Here is an 18,306-nt window from a genome sequence, read left to right on the forward strand (position 1 = left end):
GTAAATGAAACAATGACAGCTTTTTGTGTCGCCACATTTTGGCTGGTGCATCTGGTACTAGTCTCTCACTCTTAGACAAGGTTCAAAAGAGAATTGCTAACCTAATAGGTCCTGCACTGTCAGATAAGTTTTAATCGATGAAATGTTGTTTTACTAGTGTTTTAATGGTAATTTTTTAATGGTAATTTTTTAATGGTAATTTTTTAATGGTAATTGCTCCACCGAACTTCAAGCCTTTGTATCCCCTTGACGTAAATACACCCGACAAACTCGACATGCAGCTAAATTCCACCCTTATATAGTAAAGATCCCCCAGATGCCAGAAAGCCTTCTACTCTAATAGTTTCTTCCTTTGGATTGCTATACTTTGGAATTCCATTCTAGGTCCCTGCTTCCCTGACTGTACTGACATGCAGAAGTTCAAGTGTAATGTAAACAGACATCTTGCTGCTCAAATCCCTACATAATATCCCTGCAAATTATGTCCCAGATAGTAACCACCTACATCAAAGTAGCACTGTGCCTTATATAGGGTGAAAATGCAATAAAAAAAACAAACAAGTGGATCCAATGAAGTAAAATTCCCGGTGAATGATGGGAGGTTAGTGTTAGTAGATTGTTTTTAATTAAGTAAAATACACTCTTACCTCCTAAGTATGACTTGTTTAGAAGAGTCAGTTCGATCAGAATCAATGTATGAAATTATAAATTGAATGAAACTGACTGACAATTTCTGGAAACCTTTATCAGGTACTCAGGCAGAATGCTGAATTATGTGTGCCACTTGTGTTTATAGTATTGTTTATGTCTTACTGGAGAGGAAGGAAAAACAACTTTACATCATAAATAATATTGTAGAAAATATAGCAAAATGTACACAGTCAATCACTGGTGCATCTTTTCTTCCTGAGATTTTCATGGATGGTTTTACTCCTGAGGAAAAATTGAGTCTGAAAATTTTTGGTCTTTCTTTCTCATCTTATATATTAGATCCATTGCTCTTACTGCTTCTCATAGTCAGTACCCTATCACTCTACACTTTCTCATACCTAAAGCTATTCTCTATCTCTACAAATCTACTATCAGACCATGTATGGAGTATTGTTGTTATATTTGGGATGGTGAATCTCTGTTTTATTTGAGGGTTCTTCATAAGGTGCAGAAACATATCTGTAATTTGATTGGTTCGCCACCTTCTTCTTTTCTGCAACTTATTTCCCACATATGTGATATTGCTATTCTCAGTCTTTTCTATAAATACGACTTACGGTATCTGTTCTTCAGAATTGTCTCATCTATTCCCTGCTTCTTTTGTACCAGCTCATTTCAGTCATGGGTCTTCATCAATTCACTGTTTTCATATCTCATTGTAATACAAGTTCCTATTCCAGTAGCTTCTTTTCAAGGACTGCAGGTTTGTGGAATTCACTTCCTGCTCACTGTTTTTCTCTTACCTATAGTTTTGATTTTTTTCACGACTAAATTTAAACTAAGCCAAATAAGCATTTCCTGTCTTTGCAATGATTATCTTTTGTTCTTGTTAGTTCCTTATATCAACTAGCTTTCTGCCTTGTTTAGAGCAATTTATAGTTAAAAAAAAAAAAAGAAAGTCATATATATATATATATATATATATATATATATATATATATATATATATATATATATATATATACAAGCATGTAAAATGGATGTTAGACTAATGCTGATGGATTATAAGCAATCTATATAAAAAGACTGCAGATATTGTATGTATATACTGTCTGAATGTTTGTTCAAGGTAACTTTATATCTTGATAGTTTAGGAATAATCACAGCCTCCTCTGGCAGGTTGTGCTAGAGAAAAGAAACAAGGGTTGGGAAATGCTGTTTTTCTTATTTTAAGATGAAAGCAATGATGGTACATCTTTTTTTGTGTGTGTCTTCTGATGATAGATTTTTAAGTTGCCATTGATGATTTTTGTATGCTAGAATCAGGTCTCTTTGCATTCTTTTTTTTTTTTTTTTTACATAATAGTCACCACTTACCAAGGCCCGGAGACCACTCGGGCATAAGGGTTATTGCGTGTACAGTAATCTATGGGATAATATGGTATTAATCGTTAGTAATGGAGATTTGATAAAGTATCTTACTTAAGGGAGCAGTTTATCAGGAATTTGTTTATGCTGAACTTGAAGACATCCAAGTTGTAGTCAGGTGGGAAACAGGCAAATGGAAGAGAGTTCTACAGGCTTGCACTTCTAAGAAAGAAGCTTTGTTCATGGAATCTATGCTTTGATTTCGGCACAGATAAAGAGTGGGGAAAATTATTTACAGTGGTTTCAGGTAGACAAATGTTTCTCGTGAAAGATTGGCGAGGGGGGGATCAGAGATTGGAGCTCAGACGAGCACTTGCTATGGAAGTAACGATAAAACAAAAACAGGCTCACAACGTCTCTTCTGTGGGAGAAAGGTTGCAGGGAAGAGAAAAGAGCATCCCCCACTAAGCTACAAAGTCTATTTTGTACTCTGTCAAAGCAGGATAATCTGTTTTTAGCAGCTCCCGCCCAGATGTGGCAGCAGTACTCCATCCTTGGATGTACTTGGCTTTTATATAGATAGAGAATTGCATCAGCAGTGAGATATCTACTGGAGTGGTAGAAGGATCCCAGCATTTTTCCAGCGACCTTGGCAACAGATTTCATATACATGTTCTATTTTAGATCAGGAGTAAAGATCAGTCCCAGAAGCTTGTCAAAACATGGAGCCTCCCCAAGACGGGAGCCATCCATCTCAATTGATGCCAAATGTGGATCAGAACGTTGATGATGTAAAGATAGAAGATTGGTTTTAGATGCATTAAAAGTAACCAGCCACCTTTTCCCCCATTGTACCATGTGCTCAAGATCAGAGAAGAGAGAATCAGAGAAAATTTTGTCATTTAGATTTGATGTGTTGCCATAGATGATCGTGTCATCAGCATAGATGTCAACGAATGATTTAAGTATGTGTTTTTGGAGATCATTGATGTAGATCAGGAAGAGAGTAGAGCCCAGAATGGACCCCTGAGGGACACCAGCATTAATACTGTGGGCTTCGGATTTCTGCCCATCAACCACTATTCTTATGACCCTATCAGAGAGAAATGATTTAATAATTGAGAAAATATTTCCAGTTATACCGTAGCTGGAAATCTTGTGAAGTAAGCCTTTATGCCATACCTTATCGAAGGCCTTTGATATGTCAAGAGCAATTGCTCTAGAAAGGAAACCTTTGTCAAGAGATTCACTAATACTATGAGATATAACTGTTAGCACATCTGCTATAGATCTAGCAGAACGGAAACCATGTTGCATGTCACTAAGAAGATTGTTTCTGCTGAGGTGGTTGACCACTTATTTAATATAGATTCCAGCAACTTACTCATGTCACACAGGAAACTTATTGGTTTGTACTGAGAGGGAGATGACTTATCACCTGAATTCTTAAATACAGGCCATACTGATGAGTTTTCCAGGGTGTTGAGAAGCAATTCTTCTTAAAATAATGCTTAAACAATTTTGTAAGTGTGGGGGCAAGTTCTGGTTGAAGCTTTTTTAACACTATAATTGGAAGCTGTCAAGGCCAGTTGCGTTACTGAAATCAAGGTTCTTGATTAGCTTGGTGTCATCACGCACAGATATTTGTATGTTGCATAGCATGTTGTCTGTTATAGGAGGAAATTTGGGAAGTTGATGGCCTTGGTCGCATAGGGTAGAATTAGCTGCAAAATTCTTTGCAAATAGTTTAGCTTTGTCTGATGCTGACGAGATGACCTCTGGTCCATTGATGAACGCTTCTGTTCAGGATCCTATTTGCTATTTGCCAAAACTGGTGGGAACCAACCGTTGCTCAGCTACTTTGGATTTAATGGGCTAAGCATATAGCTCTCTTGCATTTTTTATTACTCTTTTACAGTGGTTGCTGGCAGTCCCGAAAGCAGCTTTAGTCTTAGTACATCTATTACGTTGGTAGCTATGGAAAAAGTGATTTCTGTGCGTAATGGCAGTAGCACATTCTGGAGAGAACCCTGGCTGGCTGTTCAGTTTTTGTTGGAATTTTTCGATGGTACGAATCGGTGTATATCTACAATTAACCATTCGGTCAGGTCTGATACTATAGAAGAGACATCCTTTTGTAAGTGGGAATGCAGAGGTAGATCAGATATAAATGAACAGAAGCTATCCCAGTAAGCCATAGAGTATCGAAATACTGTATGGTGGAAAGGTACGTCTGAAGACTTATTACATTTCATTTTTATCTTAACTGATACAACCAAGTGGTCGGAAGATCCCAAACAGGATAGAGCGGAATATGAACACAGCTCAGGGGAAGTTCTGAGAAAAACGTCTAGAAGGATTGCATGCTGACCGGTAGTATCAGGCACACGGGTGGGTTCATGAACAATCTGAGTGAGGTCATGGGCAATGGAGAAATCATGACAGGACCTCTCCCATGATCTGTCTTGTTTGAGTGGGTTAGCCATTCCACATTGTGGACATTGAAGTCACAACAGATGTGAATGTCAGCCGAGGGTTGAGCAAACAGCATGTCGTCAATTTTCTCAGATATACTCTTAAAGATAGTAACTCCGCTGTTGTGGGGGTGATAAAGGGCAAATATAAATGCAGTGGTGTAAGCTAGTGCAACCCAGAAGCACATATAAGGTAAATTAAGGTCTTCTCTGGAGATATCCCTACCACATGGAAAGCCATCTTTAATGTAGGCACATAATCCATGCCCATGGCAATCTTGGGGGTCAGATTTAGATGTTAAGTTAGAGTATGAACTCATCTAGGAAAGTGGTCAGCCTTATGCCAGTTTCGCTTAGGAATAATATGTCCGGTTTCGTCTCCTACAATTGGGTTTCAACCTTTCGAAGGTTGGAACGTAGACCCCTGATGTTGGAGAAGGAGACCTGGTAGTAGGGGTCTACGTTGGAGGATGGGGTTCTAGGTTTATTCATGTATTTTTTCTGGAGATATTTCATGTTGAGGTTTTGGGATTTGTGGAACAGGTCAACAGACTTGGTTAGAGCAGGATAGAGAGGGAAAGTAAGAGAAAAAGACAGAAATTTTTTTTTTTTTTTTTTTTGAAGCACATAAGGTAAAGCCGTAACAATTACCCACTAGTATGGCATCGAGAGGCCCCACCAGAGACTACTGCATGGTCCAGAATCCATTCACCAAATGACAATACAGCATCCCCAGTACTTTGCACCTGCTGATAGGACAGCCTCCTTAGTGGTTAATCCAAGGTTGGGGTCCCTGACTATCAGGCGGATAACGTCAGACCAGATGAAACGTTTACCTCCATAGAAACAAATTTCCAGCCTCTCAGGCTATTGTTCACCCTTTATCAGAAAAGTAACTCCTTAGAATGAGGGTTGAAGGTCAAATAAGGAGAAGCGAGAGTTATTGGAGCTGCCGATAACACATCCACAGTGCATTATCTACTCTCCATTTAAAAAAAAAAAAAAAGTACGAGGGACTTATCAAAATCTACTTAATATAAGTCCGTTGCTCCATTTCCCCCTTAGGGTGATATTTGAAAATAGTCTCCCCTCCCATATTGATGCATAGATTTGCAATGTAATACACAGAAATTAGGTTATTTTCACAAGTCATGCACATGTAGATAACTGTATGTATGTTTAAAATACATTATTTTGAACGGTCATGACGTCATAAATTATGGTGGTCTAGTGGGTAAAAGCGTTTGCCAGTAACCTTTTTTCCTTCTTTCATGTTTCAGGTTCCAGCCTGTCTACCATGGCTATTTTTTATTTTATTTTTTTTGCAGTCGCACAAGCATTCACTGCTATTTTGATTGAAAGAAAAGTCGTTTTGATTGATTTATTTGGGGGGAGGGGAAGTTGTCACCTACTTCTTCGGATCTTTTTTTGAGGTTGTTTAATATCCTTAGTATACCTCTATGTCCAAACTGAACTTCATGTCCACCCAGGCAATGTCAGGTATACATGCTAGTCTATTATATATTTTAAGCCAGTACCATCTGAAAGACCGGTCCTTCAGATGTATAATATGTGAAAATTAGAAAAAAAGATTAATTCTGTGGTGGTCAACTGGACCATTTTTTGCAAGAACGGTTACTTTTCGCATTACCAGTCGCACACACGTAGCAAACTGAAAGTATGTTTAAAAATGTTATTTTTCAGCATCATGACGTCATAAGTTATGGCCATGATAGCTAACACGTCAACTTTTTTCCCTTCTTTTCCTCTTTTGTGTTTCAGGTTTGAACTCAGTTGCCACAGCTGCTGCTTTGATTGAAAGAAAAGTTGTTTTTGATTGTTATTTGAAGGGGGGGGGATCTCTTCGTATCCCTTCTGCCAAAATATCTAGTGGGGAGGTTGTTCTTTTTTTGTGGAGATCAAATGAAAGTGCTCAATATCCTTAGTATAGCAACTGTGTCAAAACTGAACTTCATGTCCAACCAGGCAACACCATGCTAGTGAAGAATGAAAAAAAATAAATGTATGTTTGTTTTTTTGTTTTTTTTTGTGTATGTGTGTGTGTGTATATCACCTTTGCTTTGGTTTGCTTTTCAGGTCTTTTCGTGGAGTGGCTCAATTGAGATTGGCGTAACAACATGCGACCCAGCCACACTGACTTTCCCTGTCAGTGCTTCGTCATTCCGTGAGGGCACATGGGTAATGTCAGGTGGTACAGTGCTCCGTGACGGTCATGCTGTCAACGAGGACTATGACTGTGATCTTGATCGGCTGTCTGAAGGGGACCGCGTAGGTGTTAAACGGACAGCGAGTGGTTCGCTGCATTTCGTTGTGAATGGTGTGGACCATGGTCCTGCTGCCACAGGTGTGCCAGCCCGTGTCTATGCAGTTGTTGACATGTATGGCAAGTGTGCACAGGTGACAATTATCGATGACAGCATACGGGAGAATGGTGAGTATTATCTTTTTTCTATGTGCTTTTTTGTTCTGTATTCTTATTGTATGGTTCTAGAATAATTGTATTGAACAATGTGGAATTAAATGTGTAATATATATATATGTATATATCGTCATAAAGTTATGTATATTTATGCATATATATATATATATATATATATATATATATATAAATAACTTGATCATAATGAATTTTTGAACAGGACTAGTTGTAAAGCATCCAAATGTATGCTATATTTAATTTAGTTTTATGTATAAAAAAAAAAAAGCGTAAACCTTTTGTTAAAATTCAGAATTTTGTGCAATCTTAACAATATTAAACATCAAATAATAAATATTTCTCAAATTGAAGTATTTTAAAGGGCTTACGATCATAATGCGGGCACAGCTACCCATTTAAAAGTTCAAATATTTCAAATTTGTATTGAATTTAATCCATAATCATTAGATACCAAAACCTTAAATTTGAGATATTTTCTAGAATCAAAATCCTGTAATGCTTTTGGGTAAGTAAATATAGAACATTTGAGGTAGCCAGTTCAGCTCATAGAAGGAGCGCAAGGGAAACATGGGTGGAAGTGATAAAAATAAACTCGGGAGAAAGAGAGATGAATAAAAACCTAATGAGTTGAGAAGTCAATTTTTTAAAGCAGTCCGACATGTACCACTATGGAAAATGAACATTAAATCGATGACGATTACTACTACTACTACTACTATTACTCTAAACAAACCTTAATCAAATTATGTCCTTAATTTCAAGAACGGTTTCTGTGATGATTTAAAATGGAAAAATATGATATCAGAATGATACAAGGTAATACAGTGCAATGTGAGTCTTTAAATCTGAGCTCAGAGGAAGATTAAATCTGAACAGCATAGGGAAATGTGTGTAGAAAACGTGGCTTTGATTGTATGTCCATGCTGAACGTAGCAATACACGTGAAAACATTGAAATTACTTAAAATATCTATTTAGTGACATACATAGAAATCGATTGATGATTTAAGAAAGAATCTTTAAAAAAAAAAATTTTTAATCCGACTAAAAATCAGAAAGATATGACTTGTACAATTGGATATTTTCCTCTTTAAGACCATGTGCGTTTTGTCACATTTTGTATGCTATTTTTTTTTTTTTTTTAATGTTATATCTTTATTAAAACAAGATTAAGCAATAAAATTTGCCATATAAGTGTATTTGTGTGCAAGGATTTCTAGAAATTAACAATTTCCAAGTAATCTGAAATAAATACACAAATCCATTGCAATATCAAAAAATGGTTGGGGAACTCAGTTAAATTGTAATGTATTTTATGAACCTGAAACTAAAATCTAATAGCAGGACTGTTTTACAATGAATAATAAGATTTTCCAAATAATTTGCATAAATTATAGATTCTGCACAATTCTATTTCTATTGCTCGATTTCTAAGCAAAAAATAATTAAAAAGACTTACCTTTCATAACTGTCAATCAATTTGGAAAATATTATGGTTTACATTTTGAACTTCATATTATTTTTTATGTATGCAAATATTGGTAAATGAGTGTTGGAATGGAACTACTTTCAGTTTTTTACATACTTTACTAGGAGTTTTTATATTGTCATTTTTCATCCAATAAAATACATGTAGAAATACAGTTTTAATCTATATCATTTAATCTATATCCACTTGTTAACAAATTTACCGAATTTCCATTACTAACGATTACTATATTGTCCAATTTCTATTGTACACTCTTTAACCCTTATCCTCGAGTGGCCTCTTGGCCTTGATAAGTGGTGATGCCTATGTAACAAAAAAAAAATTATATGCAACTACATAACACTTCATAGTGAAAATTATGATCATTTAATTTTTTTTTTTTTTTCACATATTATAAGCTAGTAGAACCCATGTTACAGCATTGCTTGGGTAGAATATTAAAGAATGGTTTAACCATAAAAGAACATCCACAGAAAAGGAATTTCCTAAAAAAAATCCTTTTTTTTTCCTCCCTACAATAAAATGAAGTTTTAGGGTATATTTTTTGGTGTACCCTCTCGCTTCTTTTTTACATGGGGTTCACCACTTATCAAGGTCCGAAGGCCACTCAGGGATAAGGGTTATTGCGTGTACAGTAATCAATGAGATAGTATTGTAGTAATCATTAGTATTGGGGGTTTTGATAGAGTGTCTTACTTAAGGGGGCAGTTTGTCAGGAGTTTGTTTATGTTGGACTTGAAGACGTCCAAGTTGTAGTCAGGTGGGAAACAGGCAAGCGGCAGAGAGTTCCACTGGCGTGCAGTTCTAAGAAAGAAGCTTTGCTCATGGAATCTACATTTGGATTTAGGCACAGATAAAGAGTGGGGAAAATTATTGACAGTAGTTTCAGCCAGACGGGTGTTTCTTGTGAAAGATTGGCGAGGGGGAACGAGGGATTGGAGCTCAGACGAGCACCTGCCATGGAAGTAACGATAAAACAAAGACAGGCTCGCAACGTCTCTTCTGTGGGAGAGAGGTTACAGGGAAAAGAAAAGAGCATCCCCCCACTAAACCACGAAGTCTATTTTGTACTCTGTCAAGGCAGGATAAGCTGTTTTTAGCAGCTCCTGCCTAGACAAAACACGGTCCTCTTGTGACGACGACCCGTTCTACGCATGCGTCATATGACGTCATGACCTGATTTACTTTAAATAGTTGAAAAACTGACTAAATTTCATGTACGTTGTGTTGGCTCAGTTGGTTAGCGCGTTGGTTCGTTATCTAAACATTTTGGGTTCGAATCGTGGTGTGAAATGTTTTCTTTTTTTTTTTTTTTGATTTTTTAAATTTAAATATTGAACCAGTGTTATTTAAGCCATTTTTCACGCAATGTTCATTTTTCTGTTTTTTTTTTTTTTTTACTTAGCTTATCCACCCCGACCACACACCCAAAAACACCCGGGTATCCACCGATTTTTTTTTTTTTTTAATTTTAATATCGAAACAGGCTTATTTAAGCCATTTTTCACATGTTCGTTTTTTTGTTTTCATTTTTGTTTTTTCAATTTTTACATTTAACATCATTCGTTTGCCTTACATTAGTTTTTTTTGTTTGTTTTTTCGCGCTTAAGTTTTAACGTTGTTTTTTTATGTTTACTTTTTTTAAACCTGGTCATTGACCTCATTTGCTGAATAGCTATTGCTTACGTCGTCGTCACGCTCTACGACTTCCATGCGCGCACCTGTCAATTTGGTTCTTACTTAAATAAATTCAAACATCTTTCAGTAACTCATTCTGGCTGGCCGATTTTATTTTCAAACTTTGCCTCAGAGCTTCGGGTTCGATCCTACCAACTCCCCCCCGGTTTCTTTTTTATTTAACAGCACACACACCTCCAAACATTCGGGCAACACCGGGTACCCCCGCTAGTCAATCATAAAAGATAGTGGTTACCCTTTTTCCTAATGCCCCTCACACTGAAAAATATAAAAATTGGAAATGAAAAAAATCTTCTGAGTACTCATCATTATTGCTATTTAAAATAAGAAAAATAGTTTTTCCTGACGCAAAATTGATAAAACATTCAGTTAATGATCCATATATAATGGCTTGGAAACTGAAAATTTTTATCACATCTAAAAAAACAAAATAAATATTATTGCCACTTAGAGATAGTGGTAAGTTATGGGAATTTTTTTTAGGGAGGGATCACTCAGATATAGGGATAGTGATAAGGTTAGGGAAATATTTTAGGTAAGGAGCTTACTACTTACACCTAGCTAGCATTAGTTGGTGTTATGGTAAGTAATCATGATTTTTTTCAACTAATAAACTAATTTTTTTATCATGAAAAAATATTGTTTATAAATGTATATCGTTTCACATGAATAATAGTCTGCATGATATATTTGAAGAGTTTTCATCAAATAAAGTGATAAAAATGTTAACACCACAAAACAGCCATTTTGGTAACATTAAAAAAAATATTCTTTTAAAAGTTTTTTTAATACTCCTCTGAGGAATTTCGTCATGAAATTTGGAAACCACTCAGGAAAGACATTAATCTTAATCGCAATACAAAATAAACTGGCCCATTTTTTTTTTTCGACATTGTCTTAAAAATAAGACTTCGCCATATATATTAAACTTTTTAAAAGAATAAAACGTTTTAAAAAAATATTTTATGTATTCCAACTAGTAAGTAAATTAATCATTTTACTGCTTTTATGCATCAAAATTATAATTCTATGATCAAAATGCACTAGAGGACCAACTAAAGACTTACCTTTAGAAAGAGTTTATTTTTAGAGGTATGTGGGTCTATTTGAACAAAGATCACATTTAAATATAACAATAATTCATGGCGCACACAAAAACCAATATGGCGACCACTGAAAACCATTAGAGAATACATTGGATAATAAAGATATCATGAAAACTACTTGTCAGCAACATTTGTTCAAAACAGACTCAAATACTCCTAAAAATCAAATTTTTTAAAACGCGTCTTTAGTTGGTCCTCTAGTGCATTTTGACCATTCTATGTTGTTTTCTCTTTTTGCATCAGCAATTTTTAATTATCTTATTTAAAAAAAAAAATGTTTCTATTTCAGTGGAAGTCAACAAATTGAGTGCTTTGCTAAGGCCTTTATCAGCAATGATAGTTTCAGCCAGCAAGAGCTGTTTACAGAACTAGCAATTTTTATAGACTACATTTATATTTTGAATTTAAAAAAAAAATGAGGAAAAAAAAGTTTTTTGCTTAAAATTAAAGTTAGCATAGATTGATGGTTCTTTTGTAAAATAGTGACTTCTAATAATAATTTCCAATTATGCTCAACTTTTCAGCTTCATTTTACTCACAACCCAACATTTTATCTGTCAATTTAAAAAAATAAGATTCTACTTTTTGAGGTCATTATGTGTGACTACTCTAAAAGTTTTGTCTGGAAAAAATAAAAAAAAAGATAACAACAAAAAAATAATTTAAGTGGGAAGGAATAAATTTCATATATATTTAACATAAAATGATCCCTCATTTTCCATCCATACTTGCCTTTTAGAGCCCTGCAAACTCTTCTCATATTTTTCAAACTGAAAAGTTATAAAAAATAATTACTCTACCGCTAACCCTAAGTTTAAGGGACAAGTCCACTTCCTAAAAGTTCTTTCCCTTGAAAGCATCATACCATTAACCCTAAATCTGAGTGACATGCCCCTCCCTCCCAAAAGCAATTATCTCTACCTCTAACTCGGCCTCAGTCTTATTAAAAAAAAAAAAATCCCATAATCCTACCACTAAACCTAAGTTAAGTTGCAAACCCCCACCCCACAAAAATCCTTTTTAAACCACACGATTGTCTAAAAAAGCAGACCCTCCCCCCTGAAAGAAAAATGCACAGTACTAGGTGTATCAGAAGCCGCCATTAAAAATGCGTGAAAAAACTTAAATGATTCAACTTACTATCTTTCGAAGCTGATAACTACTTGAAAAATGTAATTCAAACCCTAACTTTTTTTCAATTAAAGTAGCGAAGATCAAATTTAAAAAAAAATAACAGGTTTAATAGCAAATTATGCAATATGTTTTTTTTAAATCGATCTTCTTTAAAAAAAAAAAGATTTAAAGAAAATCAACAAAATTTTACTTACTTCGATTATAAAAATATATATAAATTCCAAAAAATCACTTACCTATATAAAATACTATTCAATGGGTATTTCCATTGTTCATTGTTAAGAATTTATCCATATTTATACTTATATTCCATGTCCTTTTTAAATAAAATACTTTTTTAAACAAGGATTCCAAAAAAATGCGAACTCAGATGTTTTTCACTGTTCAAATAAAGGGAGACAAATATCTGATTTTCTTCACGTTTATCTTCCAGTGGCTTCTAAGCGCTACAATTAATGTCTCTTTCTATTGTGTGCTGTAAACCAAAATTAGTATTTTTGGGCCACCATAGTTGGAAATTGAACACATTCACTTATCAGTTTTTGCCGTTTAAAAAAAACAAAACATTCTACCGATTTAAAAAAAAATTTTATTCTCTTAATGAAATTCATGAGTTTTTGATTAATATATTTTATTCCTTCTTTATTGAGTGAATTTTTTTTTTAAATATCTAAAAAAAGAAAACATTGAATGAAATAGAAAAAATTGTTGTCAGCGTCCGATATTTACTTGACAATCTAAGCATTACATGTGCTTTCACTTGAAAAAAAAAAATCAACGTGGTTTTTAAAAAAAAAAAGGTTTTACACTTTGGACTTTACAGGTAAATTTCCAAAAAACAAAAAACATTTTTTTTGTTTTAAATTAGAATATTTTATTTATTGATCTTTTATCTTCAATTTGTGATGTATAAAACTTTGGTGAATAAATTAATTATTTAAATTTTAATAGACATTTCAAAATAGGGGGAAGGTTAAAAAAAACGTATGTCTAAAATATTATATTCAGTTTATTGGAAAGAGCATAAAATTTCACATTGACCCTGAAAATATAAAAATTGAACCAATAGAAAAATTTTGATAGATTTTTAAAGTTTAAAAATTGAAAAAAATTTAACTTGTAAAATTCAATTGATTTCATACATAAAAAAAAAATGGCTGCATGAACGCGCGCTGGTACTTTGTAAACACTTTTTTAAAAAAATAAAAAATAATAGAAATATTATTTTTTAAACAACTTTAATAGTTTATTTTGGAAGTATATTCCATAAAGAAAATAAACAACCCACTTTAAAAAGAGAAATTATGAGTTTTTTTATATTTTATTCAGTTTTGTTTTAGGAGTGTCAAAAATTCCCCCTAAATTGTGAGACACCTAGCACAGCACTGCAATAAAATATTGGTTAACTGCCCCAAAATGCTAAAATGATCCGAAAATAGTGGATTATTTTACATTAAATTTATATGTGAACTAATTCGCCACTCTTAATTTTAAAATAATTGTTTTTCTTTTTCTTTCTACCAAATTTTCAAGTTGTTTGTATGTAATTGCCTGAAAAGGTAGAATCTCATATTGGAGGGGGAGAATTTAGTAGAAGGGTGTTTTATCTACAATAATGCCAAAGGAATGTTACAATATATTCATTTTAAAACAGTATTAGATTTCGGTTTCATAAAATACATTATAATTCAACTTCTTTTTTTTTTTTTTTAATGTATTTGTTGTGAAAGAAAGAAAAATGTGCAGAAAACTGTCACAATTTTCTTTAATGTTCATTTTTTAATAACTTGTTGAGCTGATCTGATTCTCACATTAAAGACACATAGAACCTTTACATCTGGTGTCATACTTTGTACGAAAATATCAATATACATGTTCCCACAATTGAACTGTTCCATTTACTGGGTTAACAAAAATGTAATTGTAAATTTGTAACAAATTCATATTTCTTTTTATTTCTATTTTGAATAGACAGTGTTAGTGAACAAAAAAGAACATTTTATTATTTTTTTTATCCGTAATGTTTAAATGAGTGTCCCCCCGCCAAAAAAAAAAACGGTGCTATATCAGCCACATTGTTTTTTGTTTTGCCTCATATTGATACACATGTGAAAAGTTCCAAAATCTGATGAAATTACATACAAGGTTTTATTTCTGATGCCATTTTTTGATTCCTTGAGTCAAAAAACTTACCTGAGTGAATTTTCTAGGTTTCGTCACGTTCCAAACTGAAAATATTAAAGAAATTGTAATTTTTTAAATGTTGCCTGAGTAGCATCTTGCATAATTTTTACAAAACAGAACTAAATTGTCAACCACTTGGAGTCACATGCTCAAATTTTCAGTATTTCTTAATTTTTATGATGTCTGTATTTGTGATGCAAGTTGCAAGTCTGTGGGCACAAGTTTGAAAATTCTACATTTCTGAATGATTTGAAATGGAATTACCCATAGAAATATACAAATAAAAATGAACACTGTGGAACATTCATATTATAACTAAAAACAACATCATAGTACATTTCTATGGTTACTGATTTATTATCTTCTATGACAGCGACACTGTTTCTATGGTAACTGACTAGAAATATCTGTTTCCTGCTGTTTTTGATAGCTATTACCATCTTTCCTCTTTTCTTAGTAAGTAGACCAATAACCAAAACTGTCACAATTGATTAATGAAAACATTTTTTTTTTTTACTTAGGAGGCAACATTTATCAAGGTCCAAAGGCCACTTGAGGATAAAGGTTAATGAATGTAAGGTAGTAGTTTAGTAATTGTTAATGGTGTGAATTGGGTAGAATTTGATTATTTATGTGGATGGCTCAACAAGAACTTGTTTACATTGGATTTGAAGGCTACTATGTTGTATTCAACCAGGAAGCAGACCAGTGGAACAGTGTTCCATAGACAGGCAGTTCTAGGAAAGAAGCTTTGTTCATGGAATCTGCATTCAGATTTAGGTACAGATAGAGAGTAGGGAAAATCGTATATAGTAGTTGTTGTAAGTCGAGTGTTTTTGTGAAAGTTTGGCAAGGGAGGACTATAGATTGGAGTTTAGTCGAGCATTTGCCATGAAAATAATGACAGAGCAGAGACAGGCTTGCAGCGTCTCTTCTGGGAGATAGTATATAATGTTTTAAGATTGAGCTTAAAAACAAATAATCGTAGCAGATGTTTTGTTATGTATATTCTAAGAATGTCATGGGAAGCATGTGTATATTTATGTATTATTTGTAATCTGAAAATCTTTTTTATTAGCCATGTAATTGCTGAGCTGACAGTAACATAAAAAAGGACTCTAATTATATTTCTGCCATATTTCTTTTACGGTAATCTGAGTAAAAGGCTTCCAATTTATAACTGGAAGGGGTGGTGGTGTCATTCCTACTCCCACACTGAAATTACTAAAAGAGAGCAGATAAAATATAAAACTTGGTGAATTTGATCAAAACTAAAAACGTTTTTCGGAAGCACTTATCAATAAGTGACTAAAATGCATACAAAACAGAATTTTATATGGAGCAGTGTTTACAGAACTATAACAGTTAAATAAATAGGGGAAATTCTGACTACTATATATATGTTAATTTGTTTCTTGGCTAAAAATGAAACATTTTTTTTATAGTTGTAGTATGAAAATATACTTATGGGACAATAAGCTGCATCAAAATTTTCATATGCTACTCAGGTATGGAGCACTATTGAAGTAAATACTGAAACAGATATATCTACATCTTATTCAATAATATAAGCAATATAGATAATGATTGATTTCAATATTTCTTTGTTTTCAGCCTTCAACAGCAACATCGTCAGTGAGCTGGCAAATGAATTCCTGGCTGAGTTGTCAAACCAGGTAGCAAACAATCTTGCACCAGGAGCCGCTGCCATTGCAGGGGCTGGCCCAGACTCCCCGCCAGGTTACAGTGACAATACCATTGCCTCCTCCTCCATCTCTCCTCCCTTCTCAGGTGGGGCTGGCGGGGATGCACCCCTAGCAGCAATGGCTGTACGATCAAACGAGAGGCTTGTATTTCACGAGAAATGTGGTGCTCTTGTACGACTGACTGGAGGGAGGCGGGCAGCTGAGCGGACCCGTCCACTAGATGAGTTTAATAACGGCGTTGTGATGACAAATCGTCCACTGAAAGACGATGAGATGTTTGAGGTAAGTTGCTGTTTTTGTTTTATCTTGCAGGAGAATGTGCACATTTTATGTCTGATTGTAAAGATGAGTATAGGTACTGCATTTTACAATATTAATGCAGCGATACTAGCAAATTGCCATGACTAATTAGCAGAAGTGTAAAAGAGAGCCTATATAAATCTTTCACCACAAATAGCTACGGACCGAAAACTTATAGCCTTCACTTCACAACAATTAATGTCAAATCTTAAAATATTGGTAAAAAATCAACAAAAGGTTTAAAATCAAATATTTTCATTGGCTACATATGTAGGTTATGGCAACCAGAATTATAAACAATGGTACATATCAATGGAAACATTTTAAAAAAGAAATCAAATATTACATCATCAGAATGATATTCTGGATGTGTAACGTGAGTCTTAATAACAAGGTTAGATCTGATGACCTCAGAAGAAGATTAAATCTGAGCAGTATAAAGGGATGTGTGCATGGTATGATTATTTTTGAAAGAATGGATGAGAGTTGTTTGTAGATGTGAAACAGTTGATGTAGCAAGGTCAGTTGGCAGGGGAAGGCCAAGGAAAAAATAGAAGGAAGTGATAAGAATGGGTTTTAGAAAAAGGTAAATAAAGACCTGTTCAGAGATAGGCTACTTTTTTCTAAAAACCATCCAGCACATGCCAACATGTGAAATGGATATTAGACTAGCGCTACCAGACTATTTTTTTCTTTACACCGAAGAAATTCAAATCAAATCAAGCATCATTGAAAAGAGCATGAAAAACAAAGAAATATGGTTTTTAGTTTTCTAAAATCGGTCCATTAAAACTGGAATTATGACCATTCAAAGTATCAAAAAATGTGCAGTTCACTGGACATTTTGTCTTAAGTCAGTCCTATTCAAATGCATATAAACTTGTGACTGAAAATAGTAGGAAATTTGTACAATTTACAGACTAACTCATTTTTAAAAAACTGTATCTTCAGATCTTTTTAAGATATTATGATGAAATTTTGATTATTACAAAGCCTTGAAGGATCAGATGGCTGTATTTATGATCATCTCACTTGTTAACTTATGCACTAATAAGCTTACTAATTAGCATATTTAAGTTTCATTTTAACGACTTCAAGTAGAAACATTATTAAAAGAGATAAAATAATGGAAGGTGAGAGTTTCATATCATGATAGACATTACTATTTGTCATCATCGCACCATGAAAAATCTCAAGATGATGACTGGAAAATTTAGGATGGCGACCACGACATGATTCATAGAAATTATAAACAAAATGTAAAGGAAATTTTGTACAGATTGCAATTATGTTTTCAAGCACATTAAATTGCCCCATCATTATAAATTGCAGTGTTATTAGTATTGGCTGTAAACACTATCAATAATTTCCCATACTCTTTATCAGTGCCTAAACCTAATCGTAGATTCCATGAACAAAGCTTCTTTCTTAGAACTGCACACTTGTGGAACTGTCTTCCGTTTACCTGGTTTCCAGCTGACTACAATATGGCCATCTTAAAGTCCAATGTAAACAAGTTCTTGATGAGCCGTTCCCCTTAAGTAATCCAAATGCAAAACTTTATATTTGGGTTTTAGCTGGGAAAAATTGGGGTAAAAGTGTGAAAATCTTTTTAAAAAATGGAATTTATCAGATGATGAAAGTCGAACGACAGCATTATGAATATGCATGCGTAATGTAATAGCTATTGGTTCATGTTTTAATTTTTAGCCTTGCAGTAAACATGTCTTAGCTCAGGC

At 33.9% G+C, this 18,306-nt stretch overlaps 1 protein-coding gene across 2 annotated transcripts in view; it reads left to right on the plus strand.

The window, feature by feature from the left end:
• LOC145268445 (neuralized-like protein 4) overlaps positions 1 to 18,306 on the plus strand; it is a 164,551-nt gene that overhangs the window by 26,266 nt on the left and 119,979 nt on the right. For both annotated transcript variants that reach the window (XM_080124008.1, XM_080124009.1), the window contains exons 2-3: positions 6,591 to 6,945; positions 16,176 to 16,549. In XM_080124008.1, the coding sequence (XP_079980134.1) occupies positions 6,591 to 6,945; positions 16,176 to 16,549 (729 nt within the window). The remainder of the gene's footprint in view (positions 1 to 6,590; positions 6,946 to 16,175; positions 16,550 to 18,306) is intronic.

Source organism: Euprymna scolopes, chromosome 43 (assembly GCF_053919585.1).
Source record: "Euprymna scolopes isolate OS-2025 chromosome 43, ASM5391958v1, whole genome shotgun sequence".
Taxonomy (NCBI): Eukaryota; Metazoa; Mollusca; class Cephalopoda; order Sepiida; family Sepiolidae; genus Euprymna; species Euprymna scolopes.